The sequence below is a fragment of the Primulina tabacum genome, chromosome 5 (genome assembly GCF_025594145.1).
Source record: "Primulina tabacum isolate GXHZ01 chromosome 5, ASM2559414v2, whole genome shotgun sequence".
In the NCBI taxonomy this organism is placed as follows: Eukaryota; Viridiplantae; Streptophyta; class Magnoliopsida; order Lamiales; family Gesneriaceae; genus Primulina; species Primulina tabacum.
Window position 1 is genome coordinate 35,879,644 of NC_134554.1, and position 18,818 is coordinate 35,898,461.

Below are 18,818 nucleotides of genomic sequence, written 5' to 3' on the forward strand. Positions count from 1 at the left end.
ATTTTCACTTTATTTACAAGAAAATAAAACAAAAAATTTTGGTATTTTAATCTTCTACAAATTAAATTTTTTGTGAAAAAATCTACAAATTAAGTTTTTTGTGAAAAAATTCCTTTCACTTCACTTTAATTCATCGATAATGATAAAAAAGAATGTATCTTTTATTATATATATATATATATAATATAATGGGTGGGTGTTTCTTTTACTACAATGCGTTCTTTTCTTTTTCTAACTTTCTGCTTTCAAATCTAAAATATTATGAGTGGGTGTTTCTTTTACTACAATACGTTCTTTTCTTTTTCAAACTTTCTGCTTTCAAATCTAAATATAAGATTAGCAGAATAGAAAAAACAAAACAAGTGTCAATTTTCTCCACCATCCCACTTTCCCATTCACACGATCTTTGACATATTCATGAAACTAGTAGTTCACTCGAAAAATAAACGTTTTCCCTTCTTATTCAGTCATCGTTCGCTTTCTTTAACTAGTCAGTGCAGTGATTCGGAGGGAGACAGATCAATGTCAAGGGTGTATGATAACTGGGAGAGGCTGGTTAAGGCCACTTTAAAGAGAGAGGAGCTTAGGCAAGTGGCGCTGTGCCCCAGCTTCAGCAGCTCCTGTGTTTCAACTGAACTCAATTTTGGTTCCGCCCTTCATGATGCTTCTGGTATGTCTTCTCTTGTGACATTATTCGAAGATTTTCTTGGTTCCGAGATTGGGTTTGAAGTGGGAAGTAACCATTGGCATCTTCGGAACACATCTTTGTTTGATTCAATGCGTTTTTTAATTTAAGGATTTGGGCTTTTTGAGACAGTGGTGATCGAGTATTTGCGGGTTATTTTGCTAGATTATGACCGATAATTACCCTGAAGATATTATTCTGTCTCTCTATCTATATCAAGAATTAGTGCTTTAGTGGTGTATTGCTTCCGCCACTCCATGTTGCTTTATGTATATTTTATCGAATAATGCTAAAGGTACAACCAATATATCGTTACAGCGATATTTACAACCATTATATCGCAAGATTTTACCGTTATATTGCGAGATTTTGTATTTAATATATTGCGAGATTTTGACAAATTGAATTTTTACATTGGATTTTGTGCGTTGTACAAATATGTATGTACATGTAGCATCACTCTATTTTATCATGGTATAATGTAATTAAGAATCAACTGATAATGTAAACTAAAATTATTCTGAGTTAATTTTATTTTATAACGAATAAGTATGTCATTTGATAAGGAAAATATGCTAAGAACGTGTCGCTTGTTTTTCTTTCACTAGTTCATGAGAAATGAACAAATATTTTCCTTTATTGGATTACTGCCTATTTGTTTAAGGTTGGGAATTTTTTTGTTAGAAATGAGTAATATGATCACTACACTACTATTAATAAATCAAAACATTTTGGATATAGAATGGTGCTTGACACTGTCCTTTGTTTTTTTATTAATCATCCTTAGGTTTCTTGCACAGGATCACAAATTAAAGGTGTAACTGAAGCTTGGTATGCTCTTCTAATTTGTACATTTACTTAACTTGCCTCTAGTTTTCCAATGAGACCCTCGAACTCGTTGGCTTCATTAAATTTTTTGGGTAGGATTGTGTAGAAGGAATTAGGTTGTATTTGTATTTTTGCTTGTAGGCATGCGTATTCCTGATAAATGGTAGCTCTTCAGTTGCATAAATTATAATCTAAGCCTGGTATTCCTTAAACATATTCATAATACAAATTATGACCTCCACATATAATAAACATGAATCGGCACATGCATATTATGCAGCTCTTTCGACCCCGAGTAATTCGTTTTGCTTGGACGTACGGCTCATAGAATTTGAAGAACTAAAAAAGGCAACAGGGAACTTTCGACGTGATTTGTGTTTAGGGGAAGGAGCATTCAGTATCATTTATAGAGGATGGATTCATGAGAACACTTTTACTGCTGCAAATGGATTCATGAGGTCACTCTCACTATCTGGAATGGCTGTTGCTATCAAGAAGTGGAAATCACAGACTAAACTGGACCTTGTCGCGTGTTTGGTAGGATTTTCTTTCGACAAATGTTATCTCCTTAAAGATTGGTAAACATGGGGTTTGTTGAGGACTATCAAGTTTTGCAGGCTGAATATAGGTATCTATGTCAACTTGATCATCCTAACATAGTTAAACTCGTCGGATATTGCTCGGAAAGAGACAACATGGTTTTCGTGTATGAGTACATGCCGAAAGGAAGCTTGAACAATCATCTATTCAGAAGTAATTTTATGCTTCAAGTCATTAAAGTAGAAGTGTCTGAACTAGATTTGTGTTTTGTGATCATTCTATGTCTTTTGAGTATTATTTTTTACGACATCATGTTTCATAGGAAGGCGTCAGGCACTTTCTTGGGATACAAGAATCAGAGTGGCTACAGGTGCTGCTACAGGCCTCTCTTTTCTGCATGACAGGGACATTCCTGTAATACATGGAGATTTTCATGTTGATCACATTCTTTTGGATAGGGTATGCTTCAAAAACTTTTGTTGCTCTATTTTATCGCGGAAAAGTGTTTTAAGTATTTGTTTCTTGGATGTAGGAATTTAATGCTAAATTGTGTGGCTTTGGTTTAGCCAAGGATGGTCCCGTCAGCGATGTGTCTCGTGACTTTACTCGAGTTTTAGGTACATCTGACATTCTTGCGCCTGAATATGTGATGACAGGTTTGTCATGCCGTTCAATGTGTCATAAGTGCAGAATTATGGGTATTTTCACCGGACTAAAAATTTCACTTATGCGTGAATATGTACAGGTCACTTAACGACAAAATGTGATGTGTTCGCCTTCGGGGTTGTTTTGGTAGAAATACTATCTGGGCGCCGTGTTATTGATCTAATTACAGCCATTGAAGAGGATGGCCCTGTGGACTGGGTGAAGATATACATGAATGACAAGACAAAGTTGTTGGGTATCATGGACACCAAACTGAAGGGAAAATGCACACAAAATGAAGCACAGACTGCTGTAACCCTTGGTTTACGTTGTCTAAATTCAAATCCAGAGCTAAGACCTCGGATGGCCGAGGTTTTGGTTGTGCTACAACAACTCTCGAATCCGAAAAATCGATGATTAAATATACAGCAATTGTGTTTCTACCTGTCCCAATTGTACAAAATCTTTGGTATCTTCTGTTTGTCATATCTATATACTGTATATTAAACCACAACTCTTTATTGGTACGATAAATTTAGACCAAAATAATATTAATATTATACCCTTTTTTTTTGTTAGAAACAATTAAATTACTTTAAATCTGAGAGAGGTGTCAAGCAAGGGGACTCTATCTCCCCCTATCTTTTTGTGTGATGTATTGAATGGTTGAGCCATCTAATTTGTAAGGCAGGTGCTGATGGTGCTTGGAAAGGAGTAAGACTGTCAAAGCAGGGTCCGTAAATATCACATCTCCTTTTCGCGGATGATATGGTTTTTTTTGCAGAAGCTTCTGAACAATAGTTGCAAGGTATGTTGGATTGTCTTATCTTATTATGTCAGTGTGTCAATTTTCTGGGCAGAGGGTCAATTTTCAAAAGTCTCAGTTGTATATGTTACCCAATGTCGATAATACATTGTCCAACAAATTATTAGAGTTGTCAGGTATACCATTAATCAATTATTTAGGGAGGTATTTAGGATTGCCCTCTATTCATGGTCGGGTAACTCGAGAACTACACACTCCTATTTTGGAAAGGATTGAGTCCAGATTAGAGGGATGTAAAACAAAGTATTTGTCCTTTGCAGGAAGACAAGTACTGGCACATTTGTTCTGAGTTCAATGCCAGTTTATGCCACGCAAACCACTCTCCTTCCTATAGAGTTTTGTCAGAAGATTGAGCAAATCATTCGTAACTTATTATGGGGCGGAAAGAGCGACGAACGAAAAGTCAGCTTGGTAAACTGGAACAATGTCATTAAGTCTAACGCAGAAGATGGCCTGCGCCTCTCTTGAAGAAGGGTTCCAGAAAATTAGTTGTCAATGGGCAAGACACTGCCTTCTGGATGGACCTCTGGGTTGGGAATGAATCGTTATGTGAATACCTGCTCAAGGGTATTAGTTTGACAGAGATGCACCATACAATATCGGAATACTGGAGGACTGGAGAAGGTTGGGATTAGAACAAACTGTCTGGTCTTCTCCCATCACAAATTCAAGATAGCCATGCAGAGGTGATTTTGCGAGAAGATGTGACCTACTCTTATGACTTTTTTGGGGAGTTGATAAAATGGGAAACTGCTCAATTCCATCAGCGTATAACATGGCAATAAAAAAATAGTGGGGTGGATGGCGACAGAAAGAGGATTTGGCAACTCAAAGTTCCGAACCGAATAAGAGCTTTCCTATGGTTTGTGAAACATGTCAAGATATTATGTAATCAAGAGTGAGTTCGCAGGGGCTTCTCGACTAATGGAGATTGCTTTTGTTGCGTGGGAAAGTTAGAGGACGTGAATCTTATCTTCAGGGGATGTGAAGCAGCAAAGCAAGTCTGGCGAGGTCTATTGCCAACCGACACTCTTCAACTCCAAAATGGAATGAGTTTTGCTTACTAGTTCCATTTTAATCTATCAGAGGATGTCAAATGTGATTTTACTAGTGAGTGGAATGCTATGTTTGCTATTACTGTGTGGTGGCTTTGGAGGTGGAAAATGAAGCTAATTTCTCGGGTACAAGCAAAGGAGCAGATCACAAGCTGCGCTGGATCAAGTCACAAGCACAAACAATAGCTAAAGCTCTAGCTGTGAAGATTCATGGAGGAAAGGTGAGGAGTTTATGAGACTCGTGTAATTTGGGTGGTAAAAGCCTGAGGAAAGGTGGGTGAAGCTGTGAGGGCCGTGCTTTTGATTAGTATTTAATTGCCAAACAACGAGGATTAATTAGTGTAAACAGCAAAAACGAGTTTAAAATGTTCATTTGGATCTGCAAAAATTTTAGTATGACCTCTCTGTAAATATGAAATCTCAAAAATTTCAAAAACTTAACATCAACAATATACTTTCGAAAATAACATCAAATTCACAATCAAATAAATCAATATCTTACAGCTGCACTGGTTAAGATTAAACACAACATATCATAAACAAATTAAAAACAACATAAAAACTTCAAAATACAGCTATACAGGACATCTTTCTGGCAAAAGTATCAAAATAGTATAATATATATAGATAACATAAAAAGAAAATAGGGGTCGAACCAAGTACGACAAACCAGTAAAATTATGACGTGAATAAATGACATGTAATAATATCAAGTAAAATGCAATGTTACGCGATGCATGAATGATAACAATAGAATAATGGATCTCAAACCGAGTCCAAACAAATAACATCAATAACAGTAACAGTGGCCACCCGTGCCAGGAATGCAGCATCAAATCGCCGCTCGTCCATGCACGTAGCATCGGGAATGCGATTAGCTAAGTCGGTCGTCCCTAGCTGTCATCTGGGAATGTGGCTAATCTTATCTCACTCGTCCCTATGATGACTCAATATCTCTCAAAAAATCAACATAAATCGTCGTCAAAATAGTCAAGGCTCAATATGCTATGCCAAAATAATTAATGCATGAATGCATCAGATAAAACATTCAAGGCACATAATGTAGAGCCCAAAATCAGTACACGTAAAACACATGCATTTAGTTAATTGTTAAATTATTTAATTAAGCTTAAAATGATTTTATAGATGCATGATTTATTAAATTGCATTTTTTAAAAATTATTCACGTCTTTGTGATGCACGTTAAAGTGTTCCCTTGAGTTTTATGTTTCAGACGATTATTCGATACAGGATCGAGAAAAAGAGATCGGCGACGATTTTGGCGATTTTAAAATGTGATATTTTATTTTAAGTTAAGAATTGGGCATTTTAAATGATTTATTTAGTTTTTAGCATTTTAAAGCCTAATTTATTTATCTAGTGATTGTAGGATTTTAAAACTTTTAAAGTTGAACACTTGTGTGTTTTATTTTAAATTTAGTTATGCTAGTATTTTGTGGGGAATTAGTATTTTTGTTGGTATATTAAGTGATTATTAGTATTTTATTACTCTAATTAATCCTTTATTTCCCTCCCCACTAAGCCACTAACACACACACATTCACGCCTACACACACACAATTGGATTTTTTTGCACACACACAATTCATTTCATTCCCATTTCATTTTATTCTCTTAAAAGAAGATAGCTAGGGTTCTTTGTTCTTCTCTAGCAGCCGCCCCTTCTTCTGAAATTTTCCAGCAATTCATCGTGCATTTTTTCAAGTTAATCGAGCCACAAATCGTTCCGGATCAACCCTCGCATCCTTTCTGCTTCAGTATCGTCGATTCGGTAATTTTAAATATCAAAAGACATGTATAATCTTTTGTTAATGCATGATCTTGTTATATTATATGTTCTCATGTTTATTATGTGTAAAATATTCATGTATGTTGTGCAAAGTTTGAGCAAAATTGGTTTGGATCGCTTTTGAAATGATTTTTGGATCTAAAAACTCGAAATTTGCTGTCATTTTAAATACTGCGACTATTCGGTCGATTTTCTGGAAAAACTTTCAACATAAAAAACGTAGAAATTTTTGATATCTTCGATTTGACAGTAAATTCAAAATTTTTGGATAAGAAATGACTGAGTTATGATCTTTTTCGTGGGACTGCTCAAATTGCAATTTTCTGAAAAGGCATTCTTGACATGTTCTTGAAGTTTTATTGTTGCAGACTTCGTTGGGGATCGATGGGTGATCGCTGCTGCGTTTAAGTATTGTGAGTATGATATTTGGATGAATTTTGGTGTTTCTTTTCTTGTCGATAGGCACTTGGTTGCATTAGAAGTCGTAGGAAACATTTTGATGTCGAAATGTCGTGTTCAGATTTTGAGTTGCGTTGTATGGTTGCATCGTTGTTTTGAGGCGTCATGAGAGTTTGAATCATTGTCATAGCGTCCTAGGATGGGTCTCGAGGTGTTGGTTCATGGTCCGTATGATTGAGTTACGAGGATTAAGCCGCAAGTGTAGTGAACTCCGTTGGTTTACAATTCCAGTAGGTGCACGGACCCGGAGCCGGACCCTGACACGGGGTCCGTGCACTTGTTTCTTTTGAAATGTGAATTTCAGCTCCTACACGGACCCGGACCCTTACACGGGGTTTGTGTCCTCCAAAAAAAAATTATATTTTTTAGGAATTGTTTTGGGGTTTAATGTCATGATTTAGTACAATAATTAAAAGAGGTCAAGTCCCGAGAGATTTAGAACGTCATAAGGAAATTTGTCATTTTGGGTGTGAGCATGACTAATACGTCTAAGTTATGAAATATAAGTGTTTGAACTCATGTTAGTACATGTAGCAGTGGCCCCAAGCGAGATCCAACGAATCCCTCAACATCAAGTAAGTATGTTCAACATGCAAAAGAAAATATTTTAAGTTTTTGAGGTATGCTAAATGTCTTGTGACCAATTATGAACGTGTTTGGAAGCCAGAGAACGTGTTCGGGGATCTCCTCAACTATGAACGGGTTTGGAAGTCGGTGAACGTGGCCGAGGACCACTCCACCCCAGTAAAGCATGACCGGGTTTAGATCAGGATTGAAAAGCGGTAAAACATGACCAGGGATCAATCCACCCGGTAAAGCATGATCGGGGATCTCATGTATGTGGCAGTGGATTTTCTCTGTCAGCCCAGTACTGTGGTTTAGTATGATCAGGCGCATTTATGTACGGGTCTCTTGCTTTGAAACATATCTCTACGCAAAATGATGAAGTTATGCATGTTCAAGTATGTATGATGCAAGTATGTTCATGAAAAGTTTTATGAGGATGTCACGTCTATTTTATGTTATCACGTTCAAGTTTCAAGTATGTACGTTCTACTTTAAAGATGCATGTGGTTTTATTATGTACTATTTTTTATCTCCAGTTTATACATGTTGAGTCTTTAGACTCAGTGGACGTGATCGATGCAGGTGAGGACGATTATGAGGAGACGAGGGGTGGGAACCAATGAGCTGGCTCGGTCTGCGCAGGAGGCTAAACCCGAGGACCGTCCATGTTTTTAAGAATCTTATTCATGTTCAGATACTCTGATTTCACGTTTTTGTTTACGATGTTTAGACAAGTATTTTTAGCAAACTTTTATTTGCGATATTTTGTTGCAAATATTTTGGATGAACGGTTTAGTGTTATCGCAATTTGAAGATTGATTTTGTATTTAAGAAAATTTTTATTTTCCGTAAATTTTAAAGTTGTTCAAAATACGGTACGTTACACATAATAGCAAACAACATCCACTAGATATCCTTACACGCCGATATAGACGTCATAATAATATAGGTTTGAGCGTACCTCAACTAAAACTTACAATACCACAATAATTCTTAAGGACTTTCTGATGACCCCAAATCTTAAAATCGTCCAATGATATAACCTACAATATAAATTTGTTATATACCTCAATATAATGCATTTCTAACGACTAAAACCAATTATAAAATTTGAATTCTCGGCAGCCTATAAACCGATTTAAATTATGGAATTTCAAGCTTAATACCTCCAGAATCAATGCTTAAACGCACAATGATGGTCTCACGGAGGTGGCTCATCGGAAAAGTCACCGGAAATACTGTTCACGGTAAGAAAACAAGGTAGACAACAGGGGAAAACTTAAGGCTTCACTTATATTTACTAATCCACCAAGAACGACTAAGAATCGAAGCCAAAATCTGACCTAAAACCGGATCAAAGCTTGCGCGAACAAGTGCTGGAAACAGGGCCTGTCGAGCTCGAAATTTTCCGATTCATTGTACGAAAGACTCTAAGACTGGAGGAAGAAGATTGCCGGGCTGCTGCTCTACTTCTCCGACTACTGGCAGCGCTACGCGGCTGCTGCAGAAACAAGAGGTAGGGGCGACTGGTTGAGGGGTAGGAGAAACTTTTCTTTCTTTGGATTAAGCGCTCAGCTACTACTGATACATTCTTTTATTTTTTAATCAAATGGGTTGGGTTTTATTTACATGAGCTGGGCTCAAATTTGTGTATTGAGCTCTCACAGAAGTTGAATACCGATAGGTGTTATAAAGGCAATACTAACAAAGCCGGGGGAGGAGTTATTTGAAATTAATACGAGCACTGGTTGGTCGGCTTCACACTAAACATTGGCTGCTAAGATTTGGGCAGTGTTCAAGGTTGCAGCTGGCATGGGATGGAGGATATCGTTGGCTTTGTATTGTAGGTTGACTCCGAATTAGTTGTGGCATGGTTACAAGGAAGATATGCCTCGTGTCTGTGCTAAACGTGTTGGAGGAGTGCAAAGCAATGGGAGGTGAGATATCACATTATATCTATAGGGAAATGAATAAAGTTGCCGATCATCTTACATCGTTCTCGTTACAACATGATCGAGACTTGAAATTCCCACCGCAGACGACTCGTGGGAGCCTCTCTTGGCCGAGAACAGTCCCAGTTTTCATAGACTATGATGAGTTTGTGTTCGGGGTAGACCCTTCCATTTGATCCCAAAAAAAAAAAAGCAGCACTTCTTCTTGTCGGAAAATTATTTTTTTTTATTTTGAAGAAAAGTCACGCAAAATATTAATCATTATTATTAATATTATTTTGGTGTTCAAAAAAAAAAATACTAATTCTTGAAATGGATGATCGAATCATTCTCTAAATTAATTTCGTAATTTATTCCACCATATACAACTATTTAGAAAGTGTATTATTCCATGAGATTTAAAAATAAAATATTTATTTGATTTAGATAATAAGATCGTTTTTTTAATTTCTATATGTTCATACGTCCCAATAACACCGGTGAGATTGATGTTCGAGTATGATGTTAATTTGCAGGAAATGAAAAAGCGAGTGAATTGTATACAAGTTTAGCCGGTGAGACTGCATGATTTATTACGTAAGCAAGAAAACTTTGCGGTTCATCCTCGTCTTTTCATGAACCATTGGATTCTAGTGTGCTGATTAATTCTCCCTATAGAATTAGACGAAGTGCTTGACTTTCATATAGATGAACGTGATTGATTGACAACATATCAAAACTATATATATATATATATATATATATATATTTCGTCGATGACTCCTTTCATTTATTTTTAATATTTTATTATTTGTTGACTAAATTAATTATTATATAATAGCATCTACGTTGGTGGGTATTATAACACTCACCACCACCGCTTCCTCTAAAAGTGTTGGTCCACATGTTATCTACATATTATATTAACATATTCATTTTAATGTTAACAATCATTATTTATGGGTCTCATTGTCCACTCATTCATCTTTACTTTTATTTAAATTAAATAAATAAATTTTCAATTTTATTTATTTAAATGATTATTTAAATTAAATAATTATTTTTTAATTTTTTATTACTTAAAATTATTTCATCTTGTTTTAATGATGCAATTTATTTAAAATTAAAATATCAGTATAAGTTTTAAATGAAAGAAACAAATTTTTTTTAAAACGTCCAAGACAGTTTTTTTTTTATTTTCTATATTAAAAAATAAAAAATAAAAACAAACACTGGAGAGCACACAAAGCGCCGGTGCTTTTGAATCTCTTCCATCCCCACATTCTCAGTAATTGTTCGTTTTCTTTGATTACTCATACAGAGTGATTTCGAAGCAGAAATCATGTCGGCGGTGTATGACAACTGGGAGAGGCTGGTTGGAGCCACTTTCAAAAGGGGGGAGCTTAGACAAATTGCACTCTGCTCCAGCTTCAGCTCCTGCAGCGTTTCATCTGATTTCAGTTTTGATTCATCCTTCCAAGATATTTCCGGTATTATTATTGTTATTTTTTTTTTTTTGAAATTATGATCTGGAGGCATCTGGGTTTCTTATTGATGTAAACAGTGGGGGTAGGAACTAGTAGATTTTTTATTATGGAAATATCAAACTTCTCCCTGAAAACTATCTCTTCTCAATTCCATTTTCAGCCCATTTTAATCTTGAAATTACAACACTTTGTATCAAGTCATGGGTTAAATTTGGGGTGTTTATTAAGTGGTAATTAACCACAAGAAACCATATTGGAAGAGTTCTATGTTTCTGTGTGGTTTTGATTTAAAGATTAGCAATTGTAAAATCAATGTTTTAATGACATAATTTATATTAATGTGCAAGAGTTTCCTGTCAAAATATTTGTCAACTTAGTGTTTTAAACTAGCTGATTGTTTCTTCGGCGAAGTTATTAAATCCACCAAATATGGCTTATTTGAACAGATGTTCTCTAATATAACTCATGTGACAAGTCTATAGACTATATATATACATTAGATTATATTTAAGCAAAAATAAAGAGCAACAAGAAGTCTTTTCTTCATATTTTGGAATATTGGGTGTAGTTTTGCTTTATTTTCTCCTTTATTTTGTTTAGATTTATTTAAATGTGTGTAATATATATATATATATATTACACACATTTAAATAAATCTAAACTTTTGTTATACGAGCTACATTGGAGAGCCTCAATGTTAAATATCCGTGTAGTATTCGGGTGAAAAAAGGATCTAAACAAAAAAAAATTCTAAATTACTGGATGAAAACTAAACAAACATATCAACTCATGAGACTGATATTGTAATTCTCTTGTATATAAATCATTTAAATAGGAGTCAGGTCACGTGTAAAAACCTTGTAAAAATCTGATACCACATGTTTTGCGTTCCTTCCGGTTTTCAGCATATCCAACTGTCATATGATCTAATGTTTTTGGTTTTTTTTTACTTTTCTCACCATTTGGTTTGGTCAATTAATTCCTAAACTATCTTGCATAGGTCACAAGTCCAGTGTAGTTCTTGTGTGCTACTCTTTTTGAACATGAACTTCACGATCATCTTGTGCTTTTGAAAGTAACCATCGGTTATGCAGCTCCTTCGAGCATGACCAATCCATCTAACCGCAGTGCAAGGTCTATGGCTTTTAAAGAAATAAAAAGAGCCACAGGAAACTTTCGATGGGACTTGCATTTAGGGGAAGGTGCATTTGGTATTGTTTATAAAGGGTGGATTCGTGAGGACACTCTAACTGCTGCAAATGGATTTATGAGGGCACTCTCACGATCTCGAATCGCTGTGGCTGTCAAGAAATGGAAACCAGTTAATTATGTATCATTTCTAGGCCCTGAGACGGGGTCGGTAGGTTTTTCTTTCTAAAGTTATTCCCGAGTACTTTGGTAATATTTACATAGAATGTTGTGTTCTACCAACCATCAAAGTCTTGCAGACGGAACTTAAGTACCTATGCCAACTCAATCATCCAAATGTGGTTAAACTTATCGGATATTGCTCGGAAGGAGACAAATTCGTTTTGGTTTATGAGCTCTTGCGTAAAGGAAGCTTGAGAAATCACTTACTCACAAGTAACTTTCGTGTTTGAAGCTTAAACAAGTCTATATTCCATGGTTTGATATTTCTTCGTCTTTTGAGCTGCTACTCATGGATTGTTTTCACAGGAGGGCACCAAGCACTTTCTTGGGATACAAGAATCAAAGTGGCTATAGGTGCTGCTAGAGGCCTATCTTTCTTGCATGACAGGGAAATTCCAGTCATACATTGAGATTTTCACGCTGACAACATTCTGCTGGATGCGGTAATAAAAAATTGTTTCTAAGTAGTAAATTGTCAGCTTGTTGCAAGTATTTATTTCTGGTTTTCAGGACTTCAATGCTAAATTGTCTGGCTTCGGTTTAGCCAAGGATGGTCCTACGGGAGATGCATCTCATGTATCAACTCGAGTTATGGGTACATGTGGCTTTGTTGCACCTGAGTATGTTGCTACAGGTTTGTTAAGTTGTTCCACGAGCCAGTGTTACCTTGAACATCATCCTACTAAGAAACACCTTGCTTATGAACTTGTCTAGGTCACTTAACTGCCAAATGTGACGTATTCGCCTTCGGGGTCGTTTTGCTACAAATACTATCTGGGCGTGCAAATGTTGATATACAGATGTCGAAACTGCTCATGAATGGTAACAAAAAGCTGTCACAGATCGTGGACACCAAATTGAATGGCCAATACCCTCGAAATGCAGCACTTGCTGTTATGAGACTTGCTTTTCAATGTCTAAATTCAGACCCAAAACACAGACCTCGAATGGATTTTGTTTTAGTTTCACTGCAAAAACTTCAAGCTCAGAAAAACGACGGGTGATTATACCAGAGAATCATGTATGTTAAACCATACTTGAGTACTAGGATATAGCCATCTTCTATTCCCGTCCCCGGTGCATGAAAATGTTGTTCAAGATATATTCTGCAAATTTATTTTTCGTGCTTGTTTCGAAAACGATACCAGATCAAATATGGATGTTGAGTTCTAAAATTGTGGATAAGCTACGGTTTCACTGATTGATTATGAGCCTTGAGAGAACTAAACATATGGGGTAGTCTCTCCTCTCTAAACATATTTCCTTCATCAAATTAATTCTAAAAATAGTAAGGCAACATTGTCCTTATAAATAAAGTGCTCTAGTAGGTTAAACATATACAATATATCCTTTGGAATGCTAAAAATCTAAAGAAGAATGATGTAGTTTTGGTCATATATGTTTGTTTGTTTGAAATTTTGGCTTTTTATGTTGTTCTATTTCACTGGTAGTCGTATATTTTTCAATTTTTGGCAATTATTTGTCATCGTTAGTACTGATGTGACACCTAAAAACAAAGGTAGACATCTTATTTTTGGGGGTCGAATTTTTTTTTTTCAAAATAATTAATCAACATAAAGAATATCACCATATTCTTTTATCTTTTGAAATTTAGTTGTTGGACAAAACTTCAACGATAAAAGAACTACCATGCACTATTTTTCTTGTACTCGTAGTGATTTGTAGAAGTCCAAGAAATGAAATATATAATAACAAAACTTAGCAGAAGTGAGGAAGAAATATTGTTCGCTTATTTTATTTATGACAAAAACTTATATAAGACCGTCTTACGGGTCGTATTTTGTGAGACAGATCTCTTATTTGGATCATCCATGAAAAAATATTATTTTTTATGCTAAGAGTATTACTTTTTATTGTGAATATCGATAGAGTTTACCCGTCTCACAGATAAAGATTCGTGAGACCGTCTCACAAGAGACCTACTCTTTATTTATTCATACATTAAACAAAAATTTAATTGAATACATAATAAAATCGGAATAAACTAATAATTAACATATTAAAAAAAAATTCTTACAAACATGCTGGAACATAAAATTGAAATCCTCAAGAGTACGACAAATAAAACTACCAATTATTTTTATTAAATATCAAATTTTACACGTCTATCAAATTGGCCTACAATCAATATCTCAATTTTTGATAAATTGATCAAAACATCACAATTAATAAATAAAAGTTACACAAAAGTACCATGAATGTTACTTTAAATTTCACATGAAAAAAACTGATTAAAATATCGTCAATCTTAATTAAGGTAAAAAAAATGAATATCACTTATTATTAATTTTATTTTTTACAATGAAATAACAGATTAAATCTTAAATTCAAACATTTCTTATTTACAAATTAATAATATAAAGTATGATCGATTTCAAATGATATAATTATTTAGTGAACTTGAAATTCACCCTTATTAACATGAAATAACATATAAACATGCAAAATGTGGATTTGAAGTTTATGGTCTTACTTCTCTAAACAACCAAAATATATTTGAATTGTTGGTTCCACAGTGCGGTAATTTGAGATAATAAATATGAAAATAAAGAATAAACGGGACACCGAGATTTACGTGGAAGACCGCTAAAAATTATTAGGGTAAATAAAAACCAGGGACAAGATAGAAAAGAATTCCACTATAATATTTTATGGTGTACAACTCACTAACTGTGTTTCCAAAGAGAACACACACTCTCTTAATATAGGAGAACAAACACCTCACAAATATTATAGAAATAAACATTCAAATGCTATAAGAAAAGAGAAAACTCGAAGAAGGGATGATTTCAGAATGAAATTGGGACCTCTATTTATAGAGCCCCTTGTCCGTGTGAAAACTCACAAGTATTATACGCGTCTTCCGTCTTCTATAACCAACCACCACGTTTAAAATTCAAAGCCTACAAAACGTGTTGTCCCTACCTCATTTTTGTTTTCAAATTTGTTGACCAATCATCTTTGCCGACATTTCTCCCGCTTGGAAATTTGATTGAAAATCAAACAAATCTCTACACATCTTTTCAATCTTGTCATTCCCTGCTGCTTACGTTTCCGCTAGGCCACTTGAAGATCTATACCACTCACTTGCTTGGTCAGAAAATCATCTAAGTTATCTTTTGTATGGATCTTCTGCATATCCACGCTTCCTTCCTCTACTACTTCTCGCACAAAGTGAAATTGGACTCCAATGTGTTTAGTCCTGGAATGAAATGTTGGATTCCTTGCGATGTGCAAGGCACTCTGACTATCACAAAACAAGGGAACATTTTTTTGTTTGTGTCTGATCTCCTCCAATAACATTTTAATCCATATTGCCTCCTTGCAAGCTTGAGTAACTGCCATGTATTCTGCATCTGTTGTAGATAACGCCACAACTGTCTGCAGTTTTGAAACTTAGCTTATTGCTCCTCCTGCAAGTGTAAACACATAACTAGTAGTAGATTTCCTCTTATCAGGATCACTTGCATAATTTGTAACGACATAGCCCCTGAGTGTAAAATCTGATCCTCCATAACATAATGTAGCATTCGAGGTACCCTTAATGTATATAAGGATCCTTTTAACAGTGCTCCAATGCTCTCGTCCAGGATTCGCCATATACCGACTAACTGCTCCCACTGCTTGAGCAATGTCCGATCTTGTACAGATCATGGCGAACATCAAACTTCTCACTGCCGATGCATATGGTACTCGAGACATCTTCATCCTCTCTATTTCATTGCTAGGACACATCTTGGAGGATAACTTGAAGTTAACAGGAAGAGGGGTCGAGATTGGCTTGTTATCTTACAGGTTGAAGCGTTGTAAGACTTTCTTCAAATAATTTTTCTGGGAAAACCAAATCTTTCTGTTACTTCTGTCTCGATGAACTTGCATCCCTAGAACCTTGTTTGCCTGGTACCAAGTCCTTCATATCAAATTCTCTAGCCAACTGTGCCTTCAATCCTTGGACATGATCTTTGTTGGGGACCTGCTACCAACATGTCGTCCACATATAACAAAAAAATGATATAATCATCACAGGACCTCTTGAAATATGTACAGAGGTCTGCACTTAGTCTGTTGTATCCAAAGCTCATGATATAGGAATCAAATCTCTTGTACCAACACCTCGGCGCCTGTTTGAGAACGTACATAGATTTGTTCAACCTGCAAACCAAGTTCTCTTTGTCTTTTTCCGCAAAACCTTCTGGCTGGAGCATATAGATTTCTTCTTCAAGATTTCCATGAAGAAATGTTGTTTTTACATTTAGCTGTTCTAGATGTAGGTCAAACACCGCACATAATGCCAACACTACTCTGACTGTTGTAGGTCGAACCACATGAGAAAATATCTCATAAATGTTGATGTCTTCTTTCTGAGCATACCCTTTTACCACCAACCTAGCACGATACCACTCCACTTTGTTATTGTCATCACGCTTGATCTTATAGACCCATCTGTACCGATGGCTTTCCTCCCTTGTGGTAGTGTAACAAGATTCCAAATTTTATTACTGTCTAATGCCTCCAACTCTTCTTGCATTGCTATCATCCACAAGGATACATCCGAGCTTTGAGTAGCCTCATGAAAACTCGATGGCTCACCATCCTCTGATAATAGACAATATGCAATATTGCTTTCAGTGACATAATCTGAAAGCCAATCTGGTGGTCTTCTGTCTCGAGTTGACTGCCTCACATTGGAAACTTCAGACTCAACATGTTCTTGTTTTTCGTGCTCTGGTACTGCTTCACAAGAAACTTGATCTTCGTCCGTCTTATTTTCCACCTGAAATATAGTAGTTTCTGAATTCAATGTGCCTTTGTCTCCCTTTACTTTATCTTCCTCGAAGATAACATCAATGCTGATGACAAGCTTGTGAACAGTAGGATCCCACAAGCGAAACTCCTTTACTCCATCAGCATAACCCAAGAAGATACATTTTCTGGATTTCGAATTCAACTTCGATCTTTCTTGCTCATTGTACAGAACGTACACTGGACTTCTAAATGTATGCAAATGAGAATAATCTTTCGGCTCCCCAGTCCACATCTCCATCGGAGTCTTCAGATCAATCTCCACTGAAGGAGAACGATTGATAATATAACAAGCGGTTTTGATTGTTTCTGTCCAAAATGACTTTTCTAGACCTGCAGTCCTCAACATAGCTCTTGTTCTGTCTAACAAGGTTATTTTCATTCGCTCCGCCACTCCATTCTGTTGAAGTGTGTAAGTCGTCGTAAACTGTCTTTTGATGCCCTCATGTTGACAATATGCATCAAATTTGTCACTGATATATTCTCCTCCATTGTCAGTCCTCAAACACTTGATTTTATTTTCTGAATCAAGTTCGACCCGCACTTTGAAATCTTTGAAGATCTGGAAAACATCATATTTTTTCTTGATTTGGTACATCCAACATCTCCTAGATAAATCATCAATAAACGAGACAAAGTATCTCGCTCCTCCTAGGGATACAACCGGTGCTTGCCAAACATTCGAATGAATCAGCTCTAATATGTTTTTGCTTCTGGCAGTAGAAGTGCCAAACTTTAATATGTGTTGTTTACTGGTAACACAGTGCTCACAAAAGGGTAGTGACATTTTGTAAGTCCCGGCAGCAGCTTCCGTTATGAGAGAATTTTCAACCCCCGTTCTGATATATGCCCGAGATTTCTATGTCATAACACTGTTAATTCTTCTCCTGAACTAATTGATGCAACAACTAAATCTGCCTCTTTGTGTGTTTCTCCCAAAAATACATACAGATTTGCAACAACTTTTTCCGCTTTCATAAACACAAGTGCACCCTTCACAATTTTCATGATCCCGTTCTCGATCCGTGTTTTGCATCCGATATCATCCAATTGCCCCAAAGACAAAAGATTCTTCGTCAGTCCTTTCACATGTCGTACCTTCTGTATGGTGCGAATGGTGCCATCAAAAATTTTAATTTTGATAGTACCGACCCCAACGATTTCCAAGGCATGATCATTTTCCATGAATACAGATCCTCCTGAGACTGGTTCATAATGGTCAAACCATTCTCTCCGAGACATCATGTGCCACGTCGCTCCTGAATCCATAATCCATGTGTCACAAAATTTGTAACTGCCTTCTGCAACTGTTGGCGCTTCGCTGAATAATATGTCACCACTGCCTGAAGTACTGGCCATATTTTCTTGAGAATTCTTGTCGATACTCGTACACTCTTTTTTGAAGTGCCATTTACCGTCACATTTAAAGCAGTAAATATTTTTCTTATTGCTTCTCGACTTTGATCTATCCCGTCTTTGGCTCCCACTGGAGTCATGGTCGATAAATCTTCCTCTTATCATTGGTAAAGTCTGTTTGTTTCGATGTTACCAACCTATCTTCCTTATTCTTGCGCCGCTTTCTTCTCCGAGAACCGCAGTTAAGACATCGTCGAATCTTAGAAAGCTCATAAGAATATTGTTGGTTATGTTGATGATAAGTTGATCATATGAATTTGGTAGACTTTGAAGTAGAAGCTCCACACGTTCAGTTTCCCATATTTTATGCCCCATGGAAGTGAGTTGGGCAAATAGAGTATTTAGTGTATTGATATGGTCGGTCATCGATGAGG

At 36.1% G+C, this 18,818-nt stretch overlaps 1 protein-coding gene, 1 long non-coding RNA gene and 1 pseudogene across 3 annotated transcripts; 2 read left to right on the forward strand and 1 right to left on the reverse strand.

The window, feature by feature from the left end:
* Positions 1-334: 334 nt before the first annotated feature.
* Positions 335-3,288, forward strand: LOC142547488 (putative serine/threonine-protein kinase PBL3). Of its 2 annotated transcripts, none has more exons than XM_075655813.1 (6): positions 335-646; positions 1,794-2,050; positions 2,131-2,266; positions 2,376-2,512; positions 2,586-2,709; positions 2,799-3,288. In XM_075655813.1, exons 1-6 carry the CDS (start codon positions 418-420, stop codon positions 3,113-3,115), a joined length of 1,200 nt encoding a protein of 399 aa, XP_075511928.1. In that variant the 5' UTR covers positions 335-417; the 3' UTR covers positions 3,116-3,288. The 2 variants fall into 2 exon arrangements, with proteins under 2 accessions (XP_075511928.1, XP_075511927.1); XM_075655812.1 differs by having other exon boundaries at positions 337-670.
* Positions 3,289-5,240: 1,952 nt separating this feature from the next.
* On the reverse strand, positions 5,241-9,685 carry LOC142544977 (uncharacterized). Its single transcript, XR_012820173.1, has 3 exons — positions 8,759-9,685; positions 8,582-8,653; positions 5,241-8,458 (listed from the first exon to the last, which is right to left on the reverse strand). It is a non-coding gene; the product is annotated as an uncharacterized LOC142544977 (long non-coding RNA).
* A 901-nt stretch (positions 9,686-10,586) lies between these two features.
* Positions 10,587-13,551, forward strand: LOC142547489 (putative serine/threonine-protein kinase PBL2; annotated as a pseudogene).
* Positions 13,552-18,818: the final 5,267 nt, after the last annotated feature.